The sequence below is a fragment of the Aquila chrysaetos genome, chromosome 5, assembly GCF_900496995.4.
Source record: "Aquila chrysaetos chrysaetos chromosome 5, bAquChr1.4, whole genome shotgun sequence".
In the NCBI taxonomy this organism is placed as follows: domain Eukaryota; kingdom Metazoa; phylum Chordata; class Aves; order Accipitriformes; family Accipitridae; genus Aquila; species Aquila chrysaetos.
In genome coordinates this window covers 24,165,849-24,188,478 of record NC_044008.1, presented here as the reverse complement: position 1 = coordinate 24,188,478, position 22,630 = coordinate 24,165,849, and the positions used below count along the sequence as shown (strand labels likewise).

Sequence of the window (22,630 nt, the reverse complement as noted above, 5' to 3'; positions counted from 1 at the left end):
GACTTTTGTTCATGTGTGGATTTGATTACAACAAATAAAGACTCTTCTGATTAAAGTTGACAGTTTTAGCCAAATATTGCACTATGATGGCTCTTTTTTGCTATTTCAGCAATATAACAATGCTACTCTAAATGATTTAAGATCCAAAATCTTAATGTTTTGTGCAAGAAAAAGAACGGCTGCTAGCTTAAGTGACAGTGATATATTTAGTTATTAAAGGATTTGCCAAAAAAAAAAAAAAAAAAAAAATTACTGCAGAAAACATGAGTTTGATCAGACAGTTTAATACACAGCAAAACTACTTAGGTCATCATGATTTTCAGGTAGTGTCATAAATGGGAATAAAACGTATATGTTGACTAAAAGATAATATATTAAGTCACCTACCTGTAAGCCATACCCAGAGCTAAGTTAAAATGGGTCAAAACGATTAGACAACTGAGTATTCCTTGCACCTGGAACCCACTGCCCTGCTAACATACATTAAAGTTGTTTCAGTCTTTCCAGATACAAACACATGCTTCAGGAAACTCAGCTATTTTGCAGAAGCCATGTGTTAGCACGTGTCTTTCCTTTCACTGTTGCTGATGCTACTCATGGTGTTCCTTCAACAGTGCAATTAACCTTCAGCTAAAAATCTATGCCCTACTATGCATTATTCCCATTTCAGCATTTTATGATTGCAGGCTGCACACAACTCTGGGACTTGGTTGCTGAGTCAGGATTGGAGCTCTGTACAGGTGACTTGACTTGTCCTGTTCTCCTGTGTCAGAAGGAACTTTAGAATTACACAAACTAAAACCTTTACACAGGTTGATAACAAATGGAAACTTTTTTTGTGAATAATATTAGATCACTGGTGATTACTCTCATGTAATATGCAATGCGTAACATGGCACTCAAAAAACACCTGTGAAAGGACTATGTAATTTCAATGAGGAAAGAAGACAGCACTAACCTCAAAATCTAGTTTTACATGTAGAAAGAACAGGTATATTCTCAGATTTGTTACAAATCATAGTCAACTTTGACAGGTTGTGATCACAGTTTCTAAACATGCAAAAAATCTAAATAAGGTTTACACATGCTATATTAGTTTTCAAAATAGATTAGTTTCCATTTCACCTTTAGGTTAGAGTAATTATTAGAAGTTCTCTTATAATTGGCTTGGGAATCAAAGCCATTTACATAAATTGGTGGATTTTCACGTCAACAGACATGTATTATATTGCATACATACACAAACTACAAGAATCGACCAACAATTTTAAACAGCAAAAAGAAATCCTACTCCCCTCATTGAAAAGAAGTAAGAAATAAAGGAAAGAATATTTTCCCTATGGTTATTTTGTTACAGAACCAGAAGACTCTCAGGAGATAACAACAACATCGTTATTCACATTTTTGGGAATAGCCTGCTCCTCCCCCCTGGCTAATTAGCTAAAGTTGTTACAGTATGGGAAGTACGATACGGAAATCTACAAAACTGTGAAGTTTGAAATTGCAAGCAGCAAACAAAAAGTATTGGACCTTACTGAAGTAATTCTTTAATGGCTAAAACTTTGTTTTTTTAAAAATTAAATCTACTTCATAACTGCCAAATTGCAACTCTGCTAGTTCCAGAAATCATTCTGTTCCCTCAGATTCTTCCAAAATTAAAATCTCATTTGAGACATGTGGAAAGTACCATGAAGGTTCAGTTCACTGGGGAAGACCAAACACTGGTTTTAGCCCACTCTAGCTGCCTAAGGGTTGTTGTCTGTGGGTTGTGGTTTCCTGCTCAGCTCGTTAGTACTGATCTTTCTACCTTCTAATTGCTGCTCGGGGCCTTGTTCAAGACTTGTATTTTTATCAGGACAATAAAACTGGTTTGTTCTTTGATTCTGCAGCTTGCATATTTAGCAAATTAGTTCAGGAACTTCCCATCCTGGATTTGCTGTCAAAATTCTGTGGAATCGAGAAATTTGTATACTGTCACTTCTTATTTTATACATCTCTGACAGTTGTAAAAGATATTTCTGCCCTAAACAGACTGAACAGATTTTACTGATCTTCAAGACATGTTTCTGTCTTTAACATGGCATACGACAAACACTAAAACAAGGCTTTGATACACAGCAGAATCCAATATAAAATGGAATACTCTCTGACCTGCACACCTTACCACCCAGTCCAAAGCCCCTCCGTGTTCTTCCCTCAAGTTCACACATATCAAAGAGCTGAAAAAGGCCATGCACCAATTTCGAGGCCAAATTAATAGCACAATCTCTAAACCGTCTCTACTAAAAGGATCTAGGTAATTTTTATTCCTTATGGCTAAATTAATTTGAAAGAATTCTGTGAAACCTTTCCTTCATGGTCAGGAGGTGTTACTGACCTTTCCTTCACATAAGCTATGCCGGTTGGAGGAGACACTAGATGTAAATAGAGGAAGATGTCCCATAGAATTTCTTTTTCCTCTTACCCAGACTTCTATTTAATAGACTACACACCACAGATAATGTATACTTCCCAAGACCTACCACCATGCTATCTGTCAGAGCCAGCACCTTTTGCTAGAAAATGTTTCTTAGACTCAGTGATTTCTTCAAAAACAAAGTTTTAACCTGTTCAGTTCATGACACATCTGCTGATGGAAGCCATGTGGTAAATGATGCCAGAAAAAAATCCTCAAAGTACACGGAATCACATTGCTAAGGAAGACTCTGAAGTATTTTACATATTCATTAAAAATATAGTATGCATTTTTAATATGTATTTAAATTTAATTATTATTGTTAATATTATTTATCATTATTAATTCAATATTTAACAAAACAAATTATGTGACTGGAAAAAAGGCAGGGTAAGAGTGACAAGAGAGAAGGGTCTACAAAGATATATCCCAGCATCTTTTATTTCCATGGGAAGTTTTCAGCTCTACATGATCCTGCATTTTTTTTTTTTTTTAAATGCTGCACTAGGTGACAACTATACCTTCAAATAAATTTCTTCAACTATTCACTAAACATTTATAAAACTGGTATTTTTTTAGCCTTGCTTTTTAGGAATAAATTTCAGTGTCAGTCAGTCTGTCCAACATGTTCTGTAACTTCCAAACCTCTTTACTGACTTTAATTAAAATTTGCAAAGTGATAAAAATCTCAAAACAGTTCATGTGTTGAAAAAAGAGAAACATTAAACTTTTTTTTGGGCAAGATTACCCATTTGAAGAGGCAGCCAGTGTATGTCACCTGCTGTTTGAGGATTGTCTACATGGTAAAAGCAATAATTAAACATTCAGTTCCTTCTCTCTCACTTATACATATTCATCAAATCCATATTAATTTAGTCAGATTAACAATGTTGAAAACACAGGGACACGAAAGTTTTCAGTGTCTGAATATTTATAAGCACAGAATTATATAAAAACTATAATATAGGTCACTATACATTATATAAATGCCTCAGCTCTGATTACAGGTGTAATTCTTGAAATTAGCAGCTTTGGTCCCATATACCTCATGAACTGATGCATGCATCTTTGAAGCTGATACAATTCAGGGTGTAAGCTAATATCCAGAAACAGCAAGATCACTCTCAAGGAATATAAATAGATCTTTCCCTCTAAAAAAAAAAAACCCCAAAGAGCTGGGAACCAAGCAAAAGTCATTTAACCTTAGGTAGAATTACATAAAAAGAATACACGTCTCTGAACTGAAATTAAAAAGTTCCATAAATTCAGAGCAACTTGGACTTTAAGTGATATTTTGATGACACGCCCTGAGGTCTGCTATAATTTTTACCTTTTTTCAACATATAGATCACCAGAGTTCAGGTGTACTAGTCCATTTGAGCTGAAAAATCCTGACAGAATTCTAACTAAGCCATTGCTATTTCCGTATTTAAGAAAGCCTTTAACTTTTGTACATAACAAATAATTCTAATTACATGAAAACAAAGGCCTATTTTCTCCACTAAATAACTTTCCATCTTTTTCATGGAGAAACACTTTTTACCAAGGCCCATAGTGACAAGACAAGGGGCAATGGTTTTAAACTGAAAGAGGGTAGAGTTTAGATTAGACATAAGGAAGAAATTCTTTATGTTGAGGGTGGTGAGACACTAGAACAAGTTGCCCAGAGAAGTTGTGGATGCCCCCTCCCTGGAAGTGTTCAAAGTCAGGTTGGATGGGGCTTTGGAGCAACCTGATGTAGTGAAAGATGTCCCCCTGCCCATGGCAGGGGGGTTGGAACTGGATGATATTTAAAGGTCCCTTCCAGCCCAAACCATTATATGATTCAGTGTGAATTTATATCGCAAATGAAAAAGCACTAACATGAGCTCATAACGTATTCTACACTAACTTTAATTTGATATCTGGCTAATATTAAAATGTCAGCAAACTGACAGGCAATCTAATAAAAAATATTAAGCTGAGGTAATTGTTTTCAGCTTGTTTTCCTTCTTTAGTTGCAACGCACTGTCTCACAAACTTGTAGGGTGACTTGTTAATGTCCTTTACCCTGGAGCTAATCAAACCAAGCTTTTATCTCTGATGAAGCAAGATGCCAGCACCCAGCCAATAAGGAAGACGGTATAGGTAGTTTTGAATTAATATTTTCATTTTTTTAATTAAAAAATGCTTTTAGTGTAACTTTTTAAAATCAGGTTAATTCTAAAATCTATCTTATCAAATGGCAATAGACATTCAAATTATGAACATAAATGGATGACACCTTGTCCTGGTTTCAGCTGGGATAGAGTCAATTGTCTTCCTAGTAGCTGGTACAGTGCTGTTTTGGGTTCAGTATGCGAAGAATGTTGATAACACACTGATGTTTTCAGTTGTTGCTAAGTAGTGTTCAGACTAAAGTCAAGGATTTTTCAACTTCTCATGCCCAGCCAGCGAGAAAGCTGGAGTGGCACAAGAAGCTGGGAGGGGACACAGCCAGGGCAGCTGACCCAAACTGGCCAACGGGGTATTCCATACCATGGGACGTCACATCTAGTGTAGGAACTGGGGGGAGTGGGGGCGGAGGATCGACGCTCGGGGACTAATTAGGTGTCGATCAGCAGGTGGTGAGCAATTGCACTGCGCATCATTTGTACATTCCAATCCTTTTATCATTACTGCTGTCATTTTATTAGTGTTATCATTATTAGTTTCTTCTTCTCTGTTCTATTAAACCATTCTTATCTCAACCCACGAGTTTTACTTCTTTTCCTGATTTTGTCCCCCATCCCACTGGGCGGGGGGGGAGTGAGTGAGCGGCTGCGTGGTGCTTAGTTGCTGGCTGGGGTTAAACCACAACACACCTCTATCATCGAGATTCATACATAAGCAAATACTTTTTGGTTTTTTCTAGTTCATATTTATAGATTTGAACTGAATGAATAGGCTACTTCTAATTTTGGTGATAGTTATACAAAGACAAGATAAGAAGTCAAAATACATCCGTGGAAAACAATTCCTGAAATAAGAAAATATAGATATATTTTACCCCATGGTGTAAAACTTTTGCACAATCTTCTGCCATTTTTCCATGTATTAAAATATTGATGCTGTTGGTCCGTGAATACAAGTTATCCAAATCTAGAGGAAAAAAAGCAGAAGCGATTCCAATCACCATACCTTCTCCAAAACAATACAGCAATGGGAACAGATTTCCAAAATAAATTTATCTACGGAGTCTAACACTTTTCATTCCAATTAATCTACAAAGAGAAAATCTTTTCAAATAGTTATACAACTGCTTTTACGTGCTAACTATAGGTATATCAAGCAGAATATTCTTCATAAGAGGACCATTTAAGATGTGCACATCATACATCAGTGTACATTAAAAAGAAATTACAAAGTTTTCCACTTGGACAATTCAGTGTATAGTGTTAGAGAGGAAATATTATCCAGTCATATTTGATTTTTCACCTTAACACAGATCATATTGTAGAACTACATAAACTGGAGATACTACAGTACATAGACATATCAATAAATAGCCTTCCAGGAGGACTGAAGCAGAAATTATTTTGTTATTTTAAAAAAGTTTTCTACCTTTTACTGTTTCAGAAACCATGCTAATGATTTAGATGCGCAAACTATTTTTTGAGGCTGTGGAGAATGTGCAGAAACTCTCAGCCCTCCTTAATAGCCACATGAAATTAGCAAGACTCAAGGAAGTTTTGCATCGCTCTTTGGGAACCCTGAAACCAGCAGGGAAACTGACTCGGGTCCCATCAACTTCATTCATCTGTGCTAACACCAGTCACAAGCAGTATCCTCAGGTAGGATCTGTATCTCCCCAGCCTGCTATTTGGTCACAGTCACAGAACTTGTAGAATCAGGAAGGCTCAGAGGGAGCAAGTGATGATTCTCTAACCAGTGTAAGGAAGGAGCTGAGAAGAAAATGGAAAGAAATAGAAAGTTCCTCAAATCCAGCATAGATTCCTGATTAGTGACATCCTCCTCCTTCCTGGCTGGAGGGGGTGATGAACTTTGGACTTAAAAGGGACATATTATTTTTTTGTATCACTTATTACATGATGAACAACTTAAGTCTTTCAATGCGTGTCCACTGATACTCAAATACCTGAGCAATCAGGTGAAATTCCATTTTTTAACTGCTTAGATTAAAACAGAATGAAATACGAATATTTTGCTCCTAATCAAGATATTGACCTATATGAAATGTCCACGTACACAGGAAGTGTATATACTATGTATATTATATGTATATACTGTGTATATTATATGGTAACTATAAAGTGTGCATTTTTCTTAGTCCTTCTTTATGACAAGCAGTTTAAAAATGCACTATTAAAGCTGTACATATAGCTAATGCATTTCCAGGACAGTATTTTAAAAGATTCTGCAACAAGAAGTCTACTGAAATATAAAGACTGTATTGTTTCCATTAACTTACCTGGCATAATTCTAAAATGATCTATTTTTGTAGAGAATGAACACTTTTAAAGAGTATTTTAAACATAACCTTTTACTGAACACTAAAAAAGCAGGTACTAGTGACGTAATAGCATGATGTCAGAAAAAGTGTCAAGAAGTTCAACAGAATAAATTTAAAATGTATACTTAAATGCAGTACCTTGAAGAACAACCTTGAAAAAGTCTGTCCCATCTCCAAGCTTTGTTAGTGGGTAGGAAAGAACAACTATTCCCTAAAAAGTAAAAAAAAAAAATTAAAAAATAATGTGAACTAAGACTACACACCTCTATGTTACTAAAACACTGATAACAGCTAAAACATCTGTAAGCTAAAAAAAATGTAGAATTGAAGTGATAAGTGCAAATTACCATCTGAATTCTTAAAAAAACCCAAAACCCAAAAAACCCAACCAAAACTGCTAAAGACAGCATTGAAGAGCAATATTCTTAGGATATAATAAAGGAAATATTACATGTCAATACTACTTAGATGCTACTGACTAGACGTTGAGCTTAAACAGTGAAATAGTAGTTACAGAAGTACCTTTTGCTAGTTACAATAATAGCACAAAGGCTACAGTTTTAGCACAAAACCTGAAAGGCAGCTAAAAAGGTAGGGTAATCAAAATCTTAAAAGATGCAGCAATTTCTCCAAAAATATTGGCAAAGGATTACAACATAAATATCAAAACAAAATCATAGTCAAGAGATAAAAGATGTATATGAAGATAAATAATCTGCTGTGAAAATAAAGAAACTGTACAGCTGGGAGAACTGTATTACAAAGTTTTGAAACTGTAGTAACCTGTTAGTTTGTCAATAATACAAATGGTCTAAAAGATGGAAAGGTTCTATTAATTATGTAAAAATACTCTCTTTACAGTGAAGTTCAAGTTACAATGAAGCAAAAATCACAGGCCAGCACCTTCAGTTATGTTAACACCTCTTTGGTACAAATGTGTTTTGTTAGAATGATGATATCTCATCAAAGAAGGTTCTCCTTCAACAGTAGCAAAAATGTCAGTCAAATATATTCTTCCACAGTATGGCAGGTAAAGCACTGTATCCTTCTCAAGGATAAAAACACAGAAAATGGTTCAATAAAGAAAAATACAAAAATTTGAAAACAGACTCTATAAAGTTGTTTAAGAGTACTACACAAACAGCACAGAAAACAAAAGGTTTCTTGTAAAAAGACAGCAGGGACAATCTGTCTATAAATGCCCAAAAGCAACATTAAGAGGATTGTCAGGTAAATCATAATGATTTTACAGTACACTATTCAGTGGGAAGCTTGACTTAAATGTTAGTAAATGCTTCTTAAACCAAATTAGGATAAAATACACAGCAGTGAATTGTTACTGTAGAGAATTTTCAGAGTAAAATTAGTCCTAAAACATGTTAACTGAGAAGGAATCTAAATCAAATTCAACAATTTATTTTACTATCTGTTTTATAAAGAAATACTAATAGTCCACAAATCATCCTTTTCCAACCCAAAGTATATTTTAATTTTATTACACTAAACAAATAGCCATGTTGAATTAAATTTAACATGTGCCATATTGCTTTATTGCTTTCGAGACAAATGCTTCATTTAAGACCAAAATGAAGGTCAAAAATCTACAACGATATGTTTTTAACAGGTAAGTTCCTACTTCTCACAGGGAAGACTAATGAGTTTTGTAAGGAGACTTAAGTATCAAAGACTTATTTTAACAATCAGCATCTGCAGAATAATGTTCTGAGATTTGTCCATGAATATTTACAGAAAGGTTTGTTTTCAAAATCATAACTTTGTTTAAAATTTCAAGTATTATCTACAATTATTATTGATGAGATTGTTTGTCTAGAACTGTATTCACAGGTAAATCAAATACTCCAGAATTTTTCTTGTAATAAAGTCTTTGCAATGAAACAGTTACCTCTGTATTTACATATATATTTCTTCCTACTAAAGAAATTTCAATCTGCACAAGTATGCTATTTAAAAACAGAATACACTGATGAGGTAGAGACTCTGCTTTCTGACTACTTTTACTTTTTATTTTTCCTTTTACATCCTGCTATCTTCCAATGAGTTTTCAAATTCTTCACTGTAACTGTCTGGCCCCATCACTTTCCTTTGTATCCCAAAAACCTACGCTCTAGTTCTCTTCCTCAGCAGAAATACTACCCACTGCTTTCTCAACATACCTGAAACTCTTGGGCTCCAAACTTCAACAAAACCCACCTTAGCAAAACCTGCTCACATTCACTCTTCCCCCAGAAATCCTGCACTGCTTATTGAGCCCATAGACAAACTTCTTCCAAAACCCTCCCCATTCCATATGCCACTAGACTCACTCTAAAACTGACTATGTGGAATTCCTCTGGTGAATCTGTCTCCTTCCCTGCCACAGCCTCATTCCTCAGTCTGGTCCAACAGCTGATTTGACAGCTGATTTTCAGATTTGGTTGAGTCTTGCCACGGCAAAATCCAGAGGATGATGAATTAATGGGAGAAGGCATCAAGGTCAGTTAATGGACATCATGACTGAGGATGTACGGACATTGCTTGTGCTGTGCTCCCACAAATTTAAATTAAAATTTGTATTGTTCAGAGGGATGCTAGAAAGCAAGTAATTTCAGAAGAATGAAAGGACTGAGGCACACAAGCCAGACAGAAGCGTCCTGGATGTTTTTTGTTGCTTCTTCCCAGAACCCACTTCAGAAAAATCCTCCTCTCCCCTTCCTCCCTCCTAAGAGTAGGACCTGATCCCTATTTTGGCAGGTCTAGAGTGACCAGTGTGCTGTGCCACCGCTAAGATAACCTAACAGCAGTGCATTCTAAGGTTCACTTCAAGCTCAGCCTGCAGAACTGGATTTTCCTACATATTTAATGGTGCATTAACACCAGCTTTATCAGCTCTCCAGTCACGCTGCTTTTATGCCAAGCTGTTTTAGTCACCTACTAATCCATGTCAGCAGCAGCATGAAGCTCTCTTAACATAAGGCAGAAGTCTGAGAAAGAGATTCTATGCACTTTCTCTTTCAGCAGTCAGGTATAAAACTGCATGGATGCTTTAAATCATAGCCTGGTGATAATTGTTCCACTTTCCTAATGGAAACATTTATTTTGGCAGAAACATTTTCTAATTTATAATCCATTTTTGTCTGCTTCAACATTTCCTTTGTGAACAAGAAGCCCTGTTCTTCCATGTCGGGGGTGCTTGCAGACATAGCTCTGAAAAGCCTATATGCCCTGCAGGTGAATGGGGACAGAAAACTACACCCTGAGGAATAAAACCTCTGTTTACTAGCAGCATTGGTTATTGATGTTTTCATTTGTTCCTTTGCAAGACCTAAGGGAGGCTGGATCATTCTCAATCAAATCACCTCCTATCACACTCTACTGCTGCCTGCTTCCAAAAAGGGCAGTTTTGCTCCTTCGCTTTACCTAATTGCACTACTCCTGGCATCTCTTTGACACCATAATGAGCCAGTTCAGAGAGTGAGAGCAGCAGAAAGCTACCCTCTCTCCATCAATATGGATAGTCTTCTGCCAGTTTATTTCTCATGAATGGACTCAATCGCAGGGTCAGATAAGCACTAGAGCTGGAACTGGGAATATACAGCTGGGGGAAGCAAAAATGTTTTTGGGATACAGAAAATAATTAGGCCTTTCAGCTCATATTTTTAAAATATTTGTGCCATTTTTTAAGGATTCAAGCCACCTAATGTTTTCTACAGAATTAGGTTCCCTTTCCTCCCCCCCCCCCGCCTTTTTTTTTTTTTTTTTGTTACAGACTGAAGGCAAGACTGGGATGATGTTCATTTCCTGCCACTTAAGTGTCAGGATGATTAAAAGGATTTTCAGAACCATTCACAAAAAAAGTTAAACAGGTTAAAAAAGAAAACCCTCAAGAACTGACACTGCATTTTACAGAGTATACTTATTTTAGGGATGAAAAAATATTTCCGCATTTCACTAGTACACTAGGATTGTACTTCCAATCTGAAATATATTTGGGACACTACAGTAAAATATAAACGCACACTTGGTAATGACAAAAACCTAACTGTATCCTGATGCAGGTAGTTGCTACAGAGTCCTCTTTTCATAAAACTGGATACTGCATTGCTTCATACAAGAAAGAAAAACTGCTTTAGAAGTCATTACTCTGAAATCTGATCCTTATCAGAATGGTGGTGCTTATTACTATTTTTTTGAAAACAAAATACCACTTAACCTCCCCCAATCCTTCCATCTTCAGCAGAGCCTTCTGCATATTAATGTGTTTATAAATGGGTCCACAGTTTAGAAATTAAGAACAGAAAACCTCTTATAAAATTTAAGTCTGGCAATGTAAGAGGAAGGGGCAGAACTGTCAATCAATGAAGTCAATAGCAACATGCAACAAAGTTCAACAGGGTCATAATTCTGTGTTGCTTAAAGATATGCAACAGATGCACAAACACAGCTGCAGCAAGTCACCAACTGAGCTAGAATATGGAGGTCCCTTATAAATATACCATGAGCTATTTCAAAGTAAGCCAAAATTCTTTTATTAGTAAGTTACCTGAAAGTATTTGTTGGTATGATCAAAGCCTTCTTGCAAATGCTTCAAATTCTCCTTCTGCAAATGTCTTGGTAGTAGAGTCTCAGAATTTCCTTTACCAATCTTCAGCAATTGAACAGGCATAGCTGCCTTATCTAAACAAAAATGATAAATAGAGTCCTGAAGCTACTGATCTTGTTGAAATTAAGAGTTACTAGAAGTTGCAATTTACTCAGAAGGGCAGTATTCATCTATCTATTTCATAATAAGAAAATTTAATTACGCAAGACTAAAAATTTTCAGAGGGATTGGCCTCATCTCTTAGTACCATGAATAGCAGGAAGACAGAAAGTAACATTTCCTTGGCAATAGACAACCATCCAAATGAATGCAAACATTCCAAAACACTGCAAATGTCAACAAAATATTACTTTATATATGAATGCAAAGGGTAATGCAAACAATGTGAATATTATATGTACAGAAATGCACATTAAAAACCAAGCAGAGACTTTGAATGACTCCTTCCCCAGCATAGGTCATGGATAAACAATCTCTATATTCAGCTGTTTTCCCTATAAGACAACTTGACTGCATCAAAGTAAAACATCTGCCATTTTGACTTATAATGAACAAAAAATGCTTATGTACAGATTAAAAAATCTGGATTGATATGTCAAGTAAGGAAAAAATAATAAAAATAAGATGGGCATCTACAAATGCTAAACACTGAATGTACTGGAAAAAAGCTAAGAAATGTATGACTGTTGTCTACTGTTTGTTGTCACTGTGCTAAAAGTCAATGAAATAAATCCTTGGTGATATCTGTTATATTGAGAACTGGAGACAGGAAGAGTGAGATGGGGAGCCAAAGGAACCTTAGTAGATATAGCAGATATATGGATGTAGATAGGAACTGTTTAATAATTATCTAGCTTATAATGACGTTAAAAGAAATTTCAACAGAGGTAGACATGGCCCAAGGGGATGAGAGGTGATGTTTAACGTTTGCATTGTTGAGGCTGGCTGGGGCAAGAGAGTCCCTGATAAGAAGCAGAAGTCGACCCCAAGAACCAGCCAAGACCGGCCTTGTGATTTGGATAAATGCCAAGGAGCGACTGCGCAGGGACAGAAGGTTAAGAGTTCACCGCGAAGAAGACATCATACAGCCTTCTTCTTCACGACCCCCGACAACCACCAGAAGGAGGCACTGCGCAGGCGCAGCTGCGAAGAACTTAGGGAAATTACTTCTTGGAACTAATTTTAATATGAAGTGGGGATAGGTCATGCCTATGTATAGGCATACTGCAAAACTCTATGTATATGTAACGCTTGACTGTATAAATTTGAAGCGAACTGCTGAGTCAGGCGCGCACGACTTTGGTGGGACTACCCCCCGTGCTGCCCAGCGCTGAATGAACATACCTACCTTACAATCTCACTGACTGTGGAGTCTGTTTCTGCACGTCAAGAGTAGTCTATTATAGTGAAGTTACACACATGAGAAATATAAGTGATCCAGCCATAAGTAGTTATTGCTATATTTTTTCATTACATGGTCATCTCATTCTTCTTTGGGTATCTTTTTGTTTGCTGTACAATTTTTATTTAAAGTAGGTATCTACAGAATAGTCACAGCATTATCAATCTTCTGGTTTCAGTAAGTTTTAATAAAATAAGCAAAAAATGCTTTCTATTTTCTAAAAACCCAGCTGGCAGTATTACAGCCACAGTCCTAATTTCACACAGGTTTAGCAATTTTTATATGACAGTTAAGAACAACAACATAAAAAAAAGTATTTCCTATACTTTTGGGTAGACATAAGGACATAAAAACTTGGTATTCTACTAACTAAAAGCTTAAACTGTGATTTCATTTCAGTTCAGAAGTGCTTTTTTAGTGCTAGGCAGACCGAATTCTTACAAAATATTCACTCACAATTAAACGCAAATGGGAAGCCACTGCAAAATGGAAAGACCACTGACCATAAGTTATGATTATAAGTCAATGCATATAGGTGCAGACACTCAGCAATATTATAGATATTCTTTAAAAAAAAAAATTATTCTTCAGAAAAAGCAAAATTCCACCTTACTGTCACTCCAGTATCCAAAGATATCCGACTTCACTTAGTAGTCATGACTATTTCTCTAGTTGTGAATGACCATTGTTTCTTCTTCCCCATATTCCAGGAAACTGCCCAGTGATGTTATTCTCGTCTAACAGACATTGTCAAGAATTCACATTCACTAATGAGAATTCTATAAAATAATATACTTTGGTTCAAGGATCTTCTCAGCCAAAAGGACTATACGTAGGATGACTGGCTTTTGTTTTTCTCCTAGTTTCCAATGTACATACCTCTCTCTTATCACTTGTCCCAGACTGCACCTTTTACTTTGTCATATACAGTAGCAAGTGAAAAGTTGGCCATAATATACATTAATTTTAAATCTCCAATTCTTAGCAGAGTAGTTAACCTTTCACTAGCAATATGAGCTTTTTCTCTTAGCATTTAAGAGTTAAAAAGCAGTAATAGCAAAAGAACCTCTGGGTTCTTAAGCTATTGTATCTAGGCAGTAAAGTGTGCATTTGAAAGCAAAATATATTCCAGCAAGCCTGATAAATATCATATCCCAAACAGGAAAAACACTAGTGCCTGACTTGAGGGTCTTATTTTAAATTGCAGCTTAGACTTTGAAAGCCAGTCCCCGTCTACTCCAAAATACTAAGCAGCCCCAAGAATTCAGGAGACTCAGGAGCAGGAGAGTAACAAGGCAACATTGCCATGCATCTTGCCTGCTTACAATGAATATTCCCCTTCTTTACAATGTAAGTCAACAAGCAACTTGTTTCTCTGTAACTTCCTCCCCAGTATGCATGAAATAAGGAGGCCTTACGACTTTCAGAAGACACAGGGGCTCCAGGAGGCACTGTTACTCAAAACACCATAGATTTTGAGCAACAGACATAGCTTACCAAATACTGATTAATAAATTTAAGAGCTTGACTACTAAGAAGAGACAACTCAAAAAGTTTATTACCTGGGATAGGTGCAGAAAGAACTTATATAGGGACAGGTAACTGGACAAGAATTAGCTACAGTTACAAATTATCAACCGTCACCTCAGCAATTACCTGTGTACCATGTTAACCTGTCCCAACTGCAGAGTAGAACACGTTAGCTTACACCTCGAACAAATGACAAGCTTACACCTCAAACAAACAACAAATTTAAGCCTAATTACTTAAGCTTTTGAGAGTCTTTTGCCTCACTGAGAATTTTACTCTTCTGAAACAAACCCAGAACACACAAACAAGATCAATAACTACCTGGAATGGACAACAGGGCAGGGAGCTTCAACACATCATAAAACAGAAACAAAATCTCACTCTTTTACTAGGGTAAAACTGAAGTATTATCAAACGTCAGTTACTTGATATGAAACAATAGATACTAAATTCTTACAAGGGTTCACAAATCTCTAACTGGAATCTCAATACCCTTCTCCTTCATAACATCCAATGGCCAAGGAGCTAGAAAGACATAACATCATCCACAAAATTCACCAGTAATGGTGTTGACCAAATTTGGTCTCCATGCTGGTACTTTTGGGTTTTTTTGGCCAGGGGGGCCTGGGGGACACAACACATTAATCAAGGGTGAAGCATCAACATGCATGACACATTCTTCAGTCCTGCCATAACCTCACCAGTGAGCTGTAGAGCTCCTGTCCAGTGCTTTATACCTTCTGACTGCCTGTGCTATTGTGGTGGGTTGACCCTGGCCAGCCCATAGGCACCCACAGAGCTACTCACCCATCTAACCACAGCAGGACAGGGGAGAGAATGGGAATAGTAAAAACAAAAAAATTCATCGGTCAAGTTAAAGATGGTTTAGTAAGTGAAGGAAAGATGAGGGGGAATAAAATACCCCCCTCGAAAACAGAAAAAAAAGCAATGCAAAGGCAATCTCTCACCACCTCCCACAAGCAGACCCTGACAGTCTCTGACCAATGGCTCCCCTGGAAGACAAAATAAAAAAACCCCTGTTTTTATTGTTCAGCATGACTCTATATGGTATGGAATGTCCTTTTGGCCAATTCATGTCAGCTGTCCCAGCTGTGTCACCTCCAAACTTCTTGTCCAACCTCAGCTTACTCACTGGGGGAAAGAGAGGGAGAAAGAGAGAAAGCCTTGGTGCTGTGCTAGCACTGTTCAGCCACAGCTGAAATACTGGTCTGTTATCAACACTGGTTTAGTCACAAATCCAAAACACAGCACCACGTATGCTGCTATGAAGACAGTCAACTCCATCCCAGACAGACCCAGTCTATATCTTTAAAACATATCCAATAGGATACAGCGACACCTCACATACATACTGGAGCAGCGTGCGAAGAACTGCAGCCTGTGGGAAGAACCAACATCAGAGAAGTTTGTGAAGGACTGTCTACTGTGGGTGGGACCCCATGCTGGAGCAGGGAAATAGCATGAGGATGAAGGAGTGGCAGAAGCAAAGTGTTATGAACTGACCACAACTCCCACTCACCATCCCCCTGCACTGCTGAGGGGGAGGAGGTATAGAACTCAGGAGTAAAGATAAGCCCAGGAAGATGGGAGGGGTGGGGGAAAGGTGGTTTCAGATTTGTTCTTATTTCTCATTATCCTACTCTGATTTTGTCAGCAATAAATTAAATTCATTTCCCCAAGTTTCAGTCTCTTTTCCCTGTGATGGTAATTGGTGAGTGATCTCCCTCTCCTTATCTCGACCCATGAGCTTTTCGTTGTATTTTCTCCCCCTGTCCAGTTGAGCAGGGGGTGACAGAGCAGCTTTGGTGGGCACCTGGCATCCAGCCAGGGTCAACCCACCACAGCACAGAGCTGGGAGGTACAACACGAGACAGATTTCGATTTCTACTTGAGCTGAAGGAGAAGCAAAAGCCTGGTGCGGAGATGCAGATGCTGTTCCGTCTCTGTTGACTGCTTTAACTAGTGAAATATTAGGAGTTAGAATTTCTATAAAATATCACTAACTGATGCTAAAAATGATGCCTTTATCTGTATGTTTTCAAACACGAAGCAGGAGAGCATTGTCATTAGCTTACTAGGATTTCAAGCCTCTAGTGAAAAGAGCAACTAGAAGTCTCACAAAGCTTTTCACAGTATCTACTTCACAGTATATTCTAGCAGGATGAGAAGCTGATCTATTCCACCTACAAACAGTCAACTTTCAAAGTTAATCAGCAATATTGATCTTCATCCAGCAACACTATAATCAGCTAGGGAGATGTACAACAACGGATTAACACTTTTTTTTTTTTTTTTTTTTTTTTTTTTGTTAATTTCTGTCTGTTACAGTACTTGAGCAATTAAATAGACTTTTCTGGGATATTTTTTTTCCCCACAAAGATGTCTAACAGCAAGATGCATTTTGTTACAATTCAAGCATCATTGTTAAAACAAAACAAAGGAAGGAACTGGGGTTTAAAAACTCATCTTTCTCTGATAACTACCCACAAATCATGCAGCTCCCTTGCTTTCATTTAAAAAGAACCTCTGCCATTTATTTCAATGGGACAAATATTCCACATGTGCCTTCAAGGTTACAAAGGAAAATTTCTAAAAGAGCCATAAGTAGGCTGATGCAGTGGGATCTGCCCATATTACTTACTTACTGACTGTATAATCCTACAATTTAGGACATTTATGTAAATAACATTCAGGTAGGAAACAAGGGGTTTTTTTAGGGGTTTTTTTTTTTTTCAGATCTTAAACTTCTGTACATACAAAACTAAGGTCATGCATTTTAACTGCTAACCACTGAAGCTCCCAGATTCTCGTTCTCTGCAATTAAAAAACAAAGACATGAGTATCCAGCTCTCAGAGCTATAAAAGTAAATTTTCAAAACCAAACTGATACAGCACTGGCTTCCCAAATGTACATGAAGATATCTTTAGTGCTGTCCTTGGTGTTCACAGCTCTCCCGAATAGCAGCTAAGCGAAAATAAGTCTGTCAAGTATCTTTGTTGTTCTCAAAAGGCTGACTTCATAACACTGACAAGAGTCATTCCAACTTGAGTCTGCTGCTCAAGAAGTCTGTATGTGGCGTAAACAGAAGGATGGGTGGTTAAAAAATAAAGAGGCTGCAAGAAAGCTAGACAGCATCATGGGACACTCCTGGAACAGGAGGGACACACAACACACACACACAGTAGAACAAGAAGGTAGTGAACTACAAACACCTTTTGCCTTCCAGCAGCTGAAAGTGACAACAATATGGAGATTGACCAAAAAGCTTAATAATTTTAACAAGAAAAAAATTATATGAAAGGATGTACGCTGTATGAGAACCCATGTATGAGAACCCACAAGTAACACCCTGGAAGAGAAGGCGATATATATCACTTGCTTAAGCAAGTGAAATATAACACTGAGGATGACTATAGGCTGAACTTTTATGTGCTGCTCTGCCCTATCCTTGATTTTCTACCTATGAATTTTCTAGGCCTTAAATTTCTGACAGTGGAACAATCTACTACAACACACTAGTTTTATCTTTATTGCCTACAGAATATTAACATGTATTCCAAAAGCATAAAAACCATCTTAAACCACAGTACACCAGAAGACAATTGCCTAGTAGAAATGGTTTTGAGCAAGGGTTAACATTCAACAGAAATAAGCAGTCATTGTATATTTTTTTGCTCTGGAATGAGGACTTTATTCCATCAAAATATTGCAGTCACAGAATGCCTCTATCTCTAGGTCCAGAAACAAGACAAAAATTCCTATAATATATCTGAAGGACTTTACCTCATCCTTCTCACTTGCAGCTTGAGAGTTTAAACATCCACAGACCTGAATTGGGCAGCTAGGTATGGTCTGTGGTGCATGCACAAGAAACAAGAAAAGCTTTCAGGCTCACAGTCTTTTCATCAGCTCACACAGAAAGCAAAATAATTAGCATTTCCTTTTAGGTGCAGCACACCCCAGATACAAGCTCTGAGAGCCTGGTAACTTCAGTGTTTAAGACAAAGTATACACCCAAAGCCTTATGCACTTACAGAATCAGACAGTGGCTCTACAAGAGGTTTAAAGACTGTAATTATTGAGCTTTGCACTGAAAAATAGGGTAGTAGGAAGAATCTGACCATTAAAGTCTTTTTGTGAAAGCCTTGCATCTTTTTTCTCTAGGTTTTTTAAACTTTCGTTATAATTAAAAAAATCTTAAATTATGTTTGGAAAAACACCAGAATTTAAACTCTCCGATTAGTTATATCACCCTTCAGTGCACACTGAAAATCATGAAGAAACCAGAGGCTGCAGTTGCAAGTGAAGTTAACACCACACAGCCACAAACAATACAGAACTGTTGACACGAACACCAGCGCAACGTGACTGAAAGACAGGAAGAAAAGAAAAATAAGCCACATAGGAAAGACAAATTTGTTCTTATCATCAAGACAATTGATCACTGTTCCTCCCCTTCCTCCATGCTTCTCTAAGCAACATTAAATAGCCAAATTTTGTATGGCAATTAACATAGTAAAGCAGTACAAAGTTTCTAAAAGATTTCAGTACAAAAAGCTGCAGATAGCAAGCTCAGTATGCAAAACTGTTCTCACAGGCTGTCAATGTTAAACTAAAAATACCAACATGACTTATAATAGTCTAAAGCCCCAGGGAACGTTCTAGCTGTGGAAAACATCTTATTAGCCATGACTGACGGACCAAGTCAGCCTCCTGTTAGAACCAGAAATCACACCACGTACATTCTGAATATACAAGTTGCTGAATTCTTTTGAGCAAGGAGAACCTCTAGGATTCAGTGAAGATCAACTGAACTTTCACAGATTATAACAAATCAGAAAACTCATTTCACTAGTAATGGAATGATGTCCCATAGACCTCATATATCTGAGGCCACACGAGAAAAAGTAATATAAGGAAAACAGGGTAATGACAGTGAGAGTTAATATCTTGGGGTTTTTCCTCCCAGATCAAGAGAAACAAGCATTTTCTGGAAAAGGACAAAGAGATCATAAAGCAAGACTTTTCCCCATTGTCTTTATTTGATGGATAAGTCCACCATATTTTTCTTCCATCATGTCTAGTTCTCTAAAACATTACAATTCTGCTATTTCCTTCCGAAGAAATTCGAGACATATGTAAAAGACAAAAATAAAAAAAATTTTAAAAACCCCACAACCAAACTGAGCCCCTAATAGCACCCTAAATTACAAGTAAGATGCAAGACAAGCTTTACCACTTTTAGTTCATACTGCCAAAAATTCAAAATATGAATGAACTACTCTAGTTCTCACTACAACAAATGGACTATTCTTCTGTAGCCTCCTCTAAAACACAACTTTTCTTCAAGAACTAATGAGAGATTAGTTTTAGAGCAGAAAAGCAAAGAAAACACAAGAAGTGAGGGCTAAATTGGAAAGATTACTCCTTTCTCTACAACCCAGAAATACTTCAGTGACACATGAAAATGACATAAAGGGGATTAATGTCAGTTTGGGAAAAGGAAGCTGCAGCAGTCAGAGACATGAGGAGATTCCTTATCTATCAAAGCAGATGCTACTTGAAGAGACATATAAACTCATTCTCCAGATCAGGGAATAAAACACATGATTGTGTAGACCTCTGGAGGAAACCTCATCAAAGTTTCATGAAGAATGAAGGAATAGCCAAAAGCATCAGGACCTTATTGATTAAGTCAGTCAAAATGGTAAATAACTGAAGCCCCTGTAAACACAAATACTAGGCAGTGCAATATTTGGGCTAACTGTGCAAGTTAAAACAATCATGAAATAGGTAATGCCTCACTTTAAATGCACACACATACATAGATACAGCCATACACTCTTTGTATAGTTTATGCGAAATTTTCTCATAAGAATAAACATTCACACCATTGAACATAGCAGACAGTACAGAACTACCGCAAACTCAACCTGCAATCATTCACAAGAGAAATCTTTTGTCATACAGCAGTCTTAATGAAATCAAGAGGGCCATTCATAAAGAACAAGGCCTGTAGTCTACAATTTTTGTAATAGTCTAATCTTGTAACTTGTGATTTTCTTGAGAATTCTCAGGAGGAGAAAACACCATGTCAGCTAACTAAAACAGAAGGAGAAACTGAGTCAGCAGTGTGACACATCTTATTCCCTTAGCTGCAAGGCTTCAGCTTGCTTTTGCTGCAGATCTTCAGGCACTTATCTTCTAGAAATAAGTCATAGGCTATTCGTACTCTTAATACCACAGCTGGTACTTATTTTCACTAGAACACAACTAGAAGTCTCAAAAAACCCCAACCCAACCCAAAATCTCCTTCACTAATTTCAGGTTAAAATTTACTAACCTGATATTATGCAAAGGAGGCCACAATCAAGTGTTACCTGAGGAAAATGGATTCTTACACTGCCATTATCTCAACCATATTTCAGCTCTAGAAAGCAGTCACCCACAGCAAAACAAGACCTCAGGAAGAGAGGGCTACAAAGCAGATCCTTTCAGGATGCAATCACTTCAGAGAGCCAATCCAGCAATTACAAGAAGCCGAAACCTTTAAAACTAAGAGCTTAGATGTGTTAGCACAGGCGTATTAACAACAAAAATTTCTTTTCAGTACACTCAGTGCCTACAAAGGAAAAAAAAGGGAAGGGAAGGTCACTTCTAATGCGTAAAGCACTGTGTTTGTCAAAGCGGGGACTCAATTCCCGTAGCAGAGACCATGCGCAGGGTAGCTCAGGGAGGGAAGGACGGTGCAAGGCACGACTGCAGGTCTCACAGTGGAAAGCACAGCCTAGCAAAGCGCCGGGGCGGCCCAAGGCAATGGCACGGGCTCAGTTCGCCGGGGCGGCGGCGACGGCCCGGAGGCCAAGTGGAGGCGGCGGGGTCTCCGGGCTACGAGAGACCCCCCTCTTCCACAGCCGGACCGTCCGCCCGCTTCCCTCAGCCCTGCGGAAGGGGCAGAGCATCCCGCGACGCCTCGCTCCTGTACAGCGGCCGCCGGGGCCGCGCAGAGCGGCCCTCAGGCCCGCCGGTACCTGTCTCCGAGCGAGGGGAGTGGAGCGGCCGCCGCCAAACTCACTTCCGCCCGCACTGCACGCCTGCCGCCCACTGAGCATGCCCGGGCGGCCCGCGCATGCGCACGGGCGGCACCAGCCACCGCTCCCGCCCGGCCGCCCGGCCGTTGGCTCTGCCAGAGGGCGGAGCGAGCATGCGCTCTGCGGGGGTGGAAGGCGCCACCCTCACCGGCTGCGCGGGCAGAGGCCGGGCAGGGGGCGGGGCGGGAGGGGACGGCGGGGGAAGGAGCGCGGCCCCTCGGCCGGGGCCCGCTGGCCTGGCCCCGTGCCCCGCGGGGGGGCGGCGAGGCCCGCCAGCCGGCACGCCGGTGCAGGCCCTGAGGGCGGCTTCCTCCCGGCCTTCCCCCACCTCCGCTCGGGTCGCCGCCGGCGAGCTGGGGGGGAAGGCGCGGGGCAGCGCCGTCCCCCAGCCCTCTGGGAAGGGGGTGCCCCGTGTCGGCAGGGCCCGGTCCGGCGCTGGGCAGCCGGCAAAACGGGGATGCCGCGACCCGGTTGGGGCGCACTTAAAAGCTGTCACCTGTAGAAGGTTAAAAAATACGGGGCGGGGGGCGGAACCTGCTGCCTGCCGGTGTGTGTTTGCTGTTTCCATGGCAGGAGGCATCAGGCCAGGCTTTGAAAACCAGCATTCATCGCTGTCAGAGAGACGGGGTCCCTCAGGCTTGCTGATGTTTGGATGCTGCAAGCTGACGCATGCCGAGATGCCGCTTGCAGTGCTTGCCAACTCAGAATTGCAGCATACATGGCTCAACATCGCGACAGCAAGGCTTCTTCCTTTAGAGATTTCAGCTTTCTCTCTCCGGTACCTCAGAGATAAGTCTTCTGCCAGCCTACGCTCGCTCTCTCCCCTTTCTCACCTCTGCAGTCCTGGATATCTGGGACAGCTTTCCTTTTCTTGTTTCTCATCACTTAGTGACTTTTTTAAAAGTCCCACTGGAAATAATTTTTCTCCTTCCTCTACCTTTAAATCTTTTCCTTCACAACCCTCCCCCTATTTCGGAACTATTTAGTTAAGTCTCTGAAGTGTTTTAGTTACACTTTGAATTCAATTAAAAAATTGGA

General features: G+C 38.9%; 1 protein-coding gene across 5 annotated transcripts in view; it reads right to left on the bottom strand.

Moving 5' to 3' along the window:
• Positions 1 to 21,610, bottom strand: part of POT1 (protection of telomeres 1) — an 86,208-nt gene extending 64,598 nt beyond the window's left edge. The window contains exons 1-4 of one of the 5 annotated variants that reach the window (XM_030015202.2): positions 21,533 to 21,610; positions 11,488 to 11,621; positions 7,086 to 7,158; positions 5,484 to 5,575 (exon numbers count right to left, since the gene is read on the bottom strand). In XM_030015202.2, the coding sequence (XP_029871062.1) occupies positions 5,484 to 5,575; positions 7,086 to 7,158; positions 11,488 to 11,610 (288 nt within the window). In that variant the 5' untranslated portion in view covers positions 11,611 to 11,621; positions 21,533 to 21,610. Of the gene's footprint in view, positions 1 to 5,483; positions 5,576 to 7,085; positions 7,159 to 7,850; positions 7,993 to 11,487; positions 11,622 to 15,447; positions 15,470 to 20,881; positions 21,124 to 21,532 lie in introns of those variants that run through there. The other 4 variants (XM_030015203.2, XM_030015204.2, XM_041123633.1 and 1 more) reach the window with 4 other exon arrangements.
• Positions 21,611 to 22,630: the final 1,020 nt, after the last annotated feature.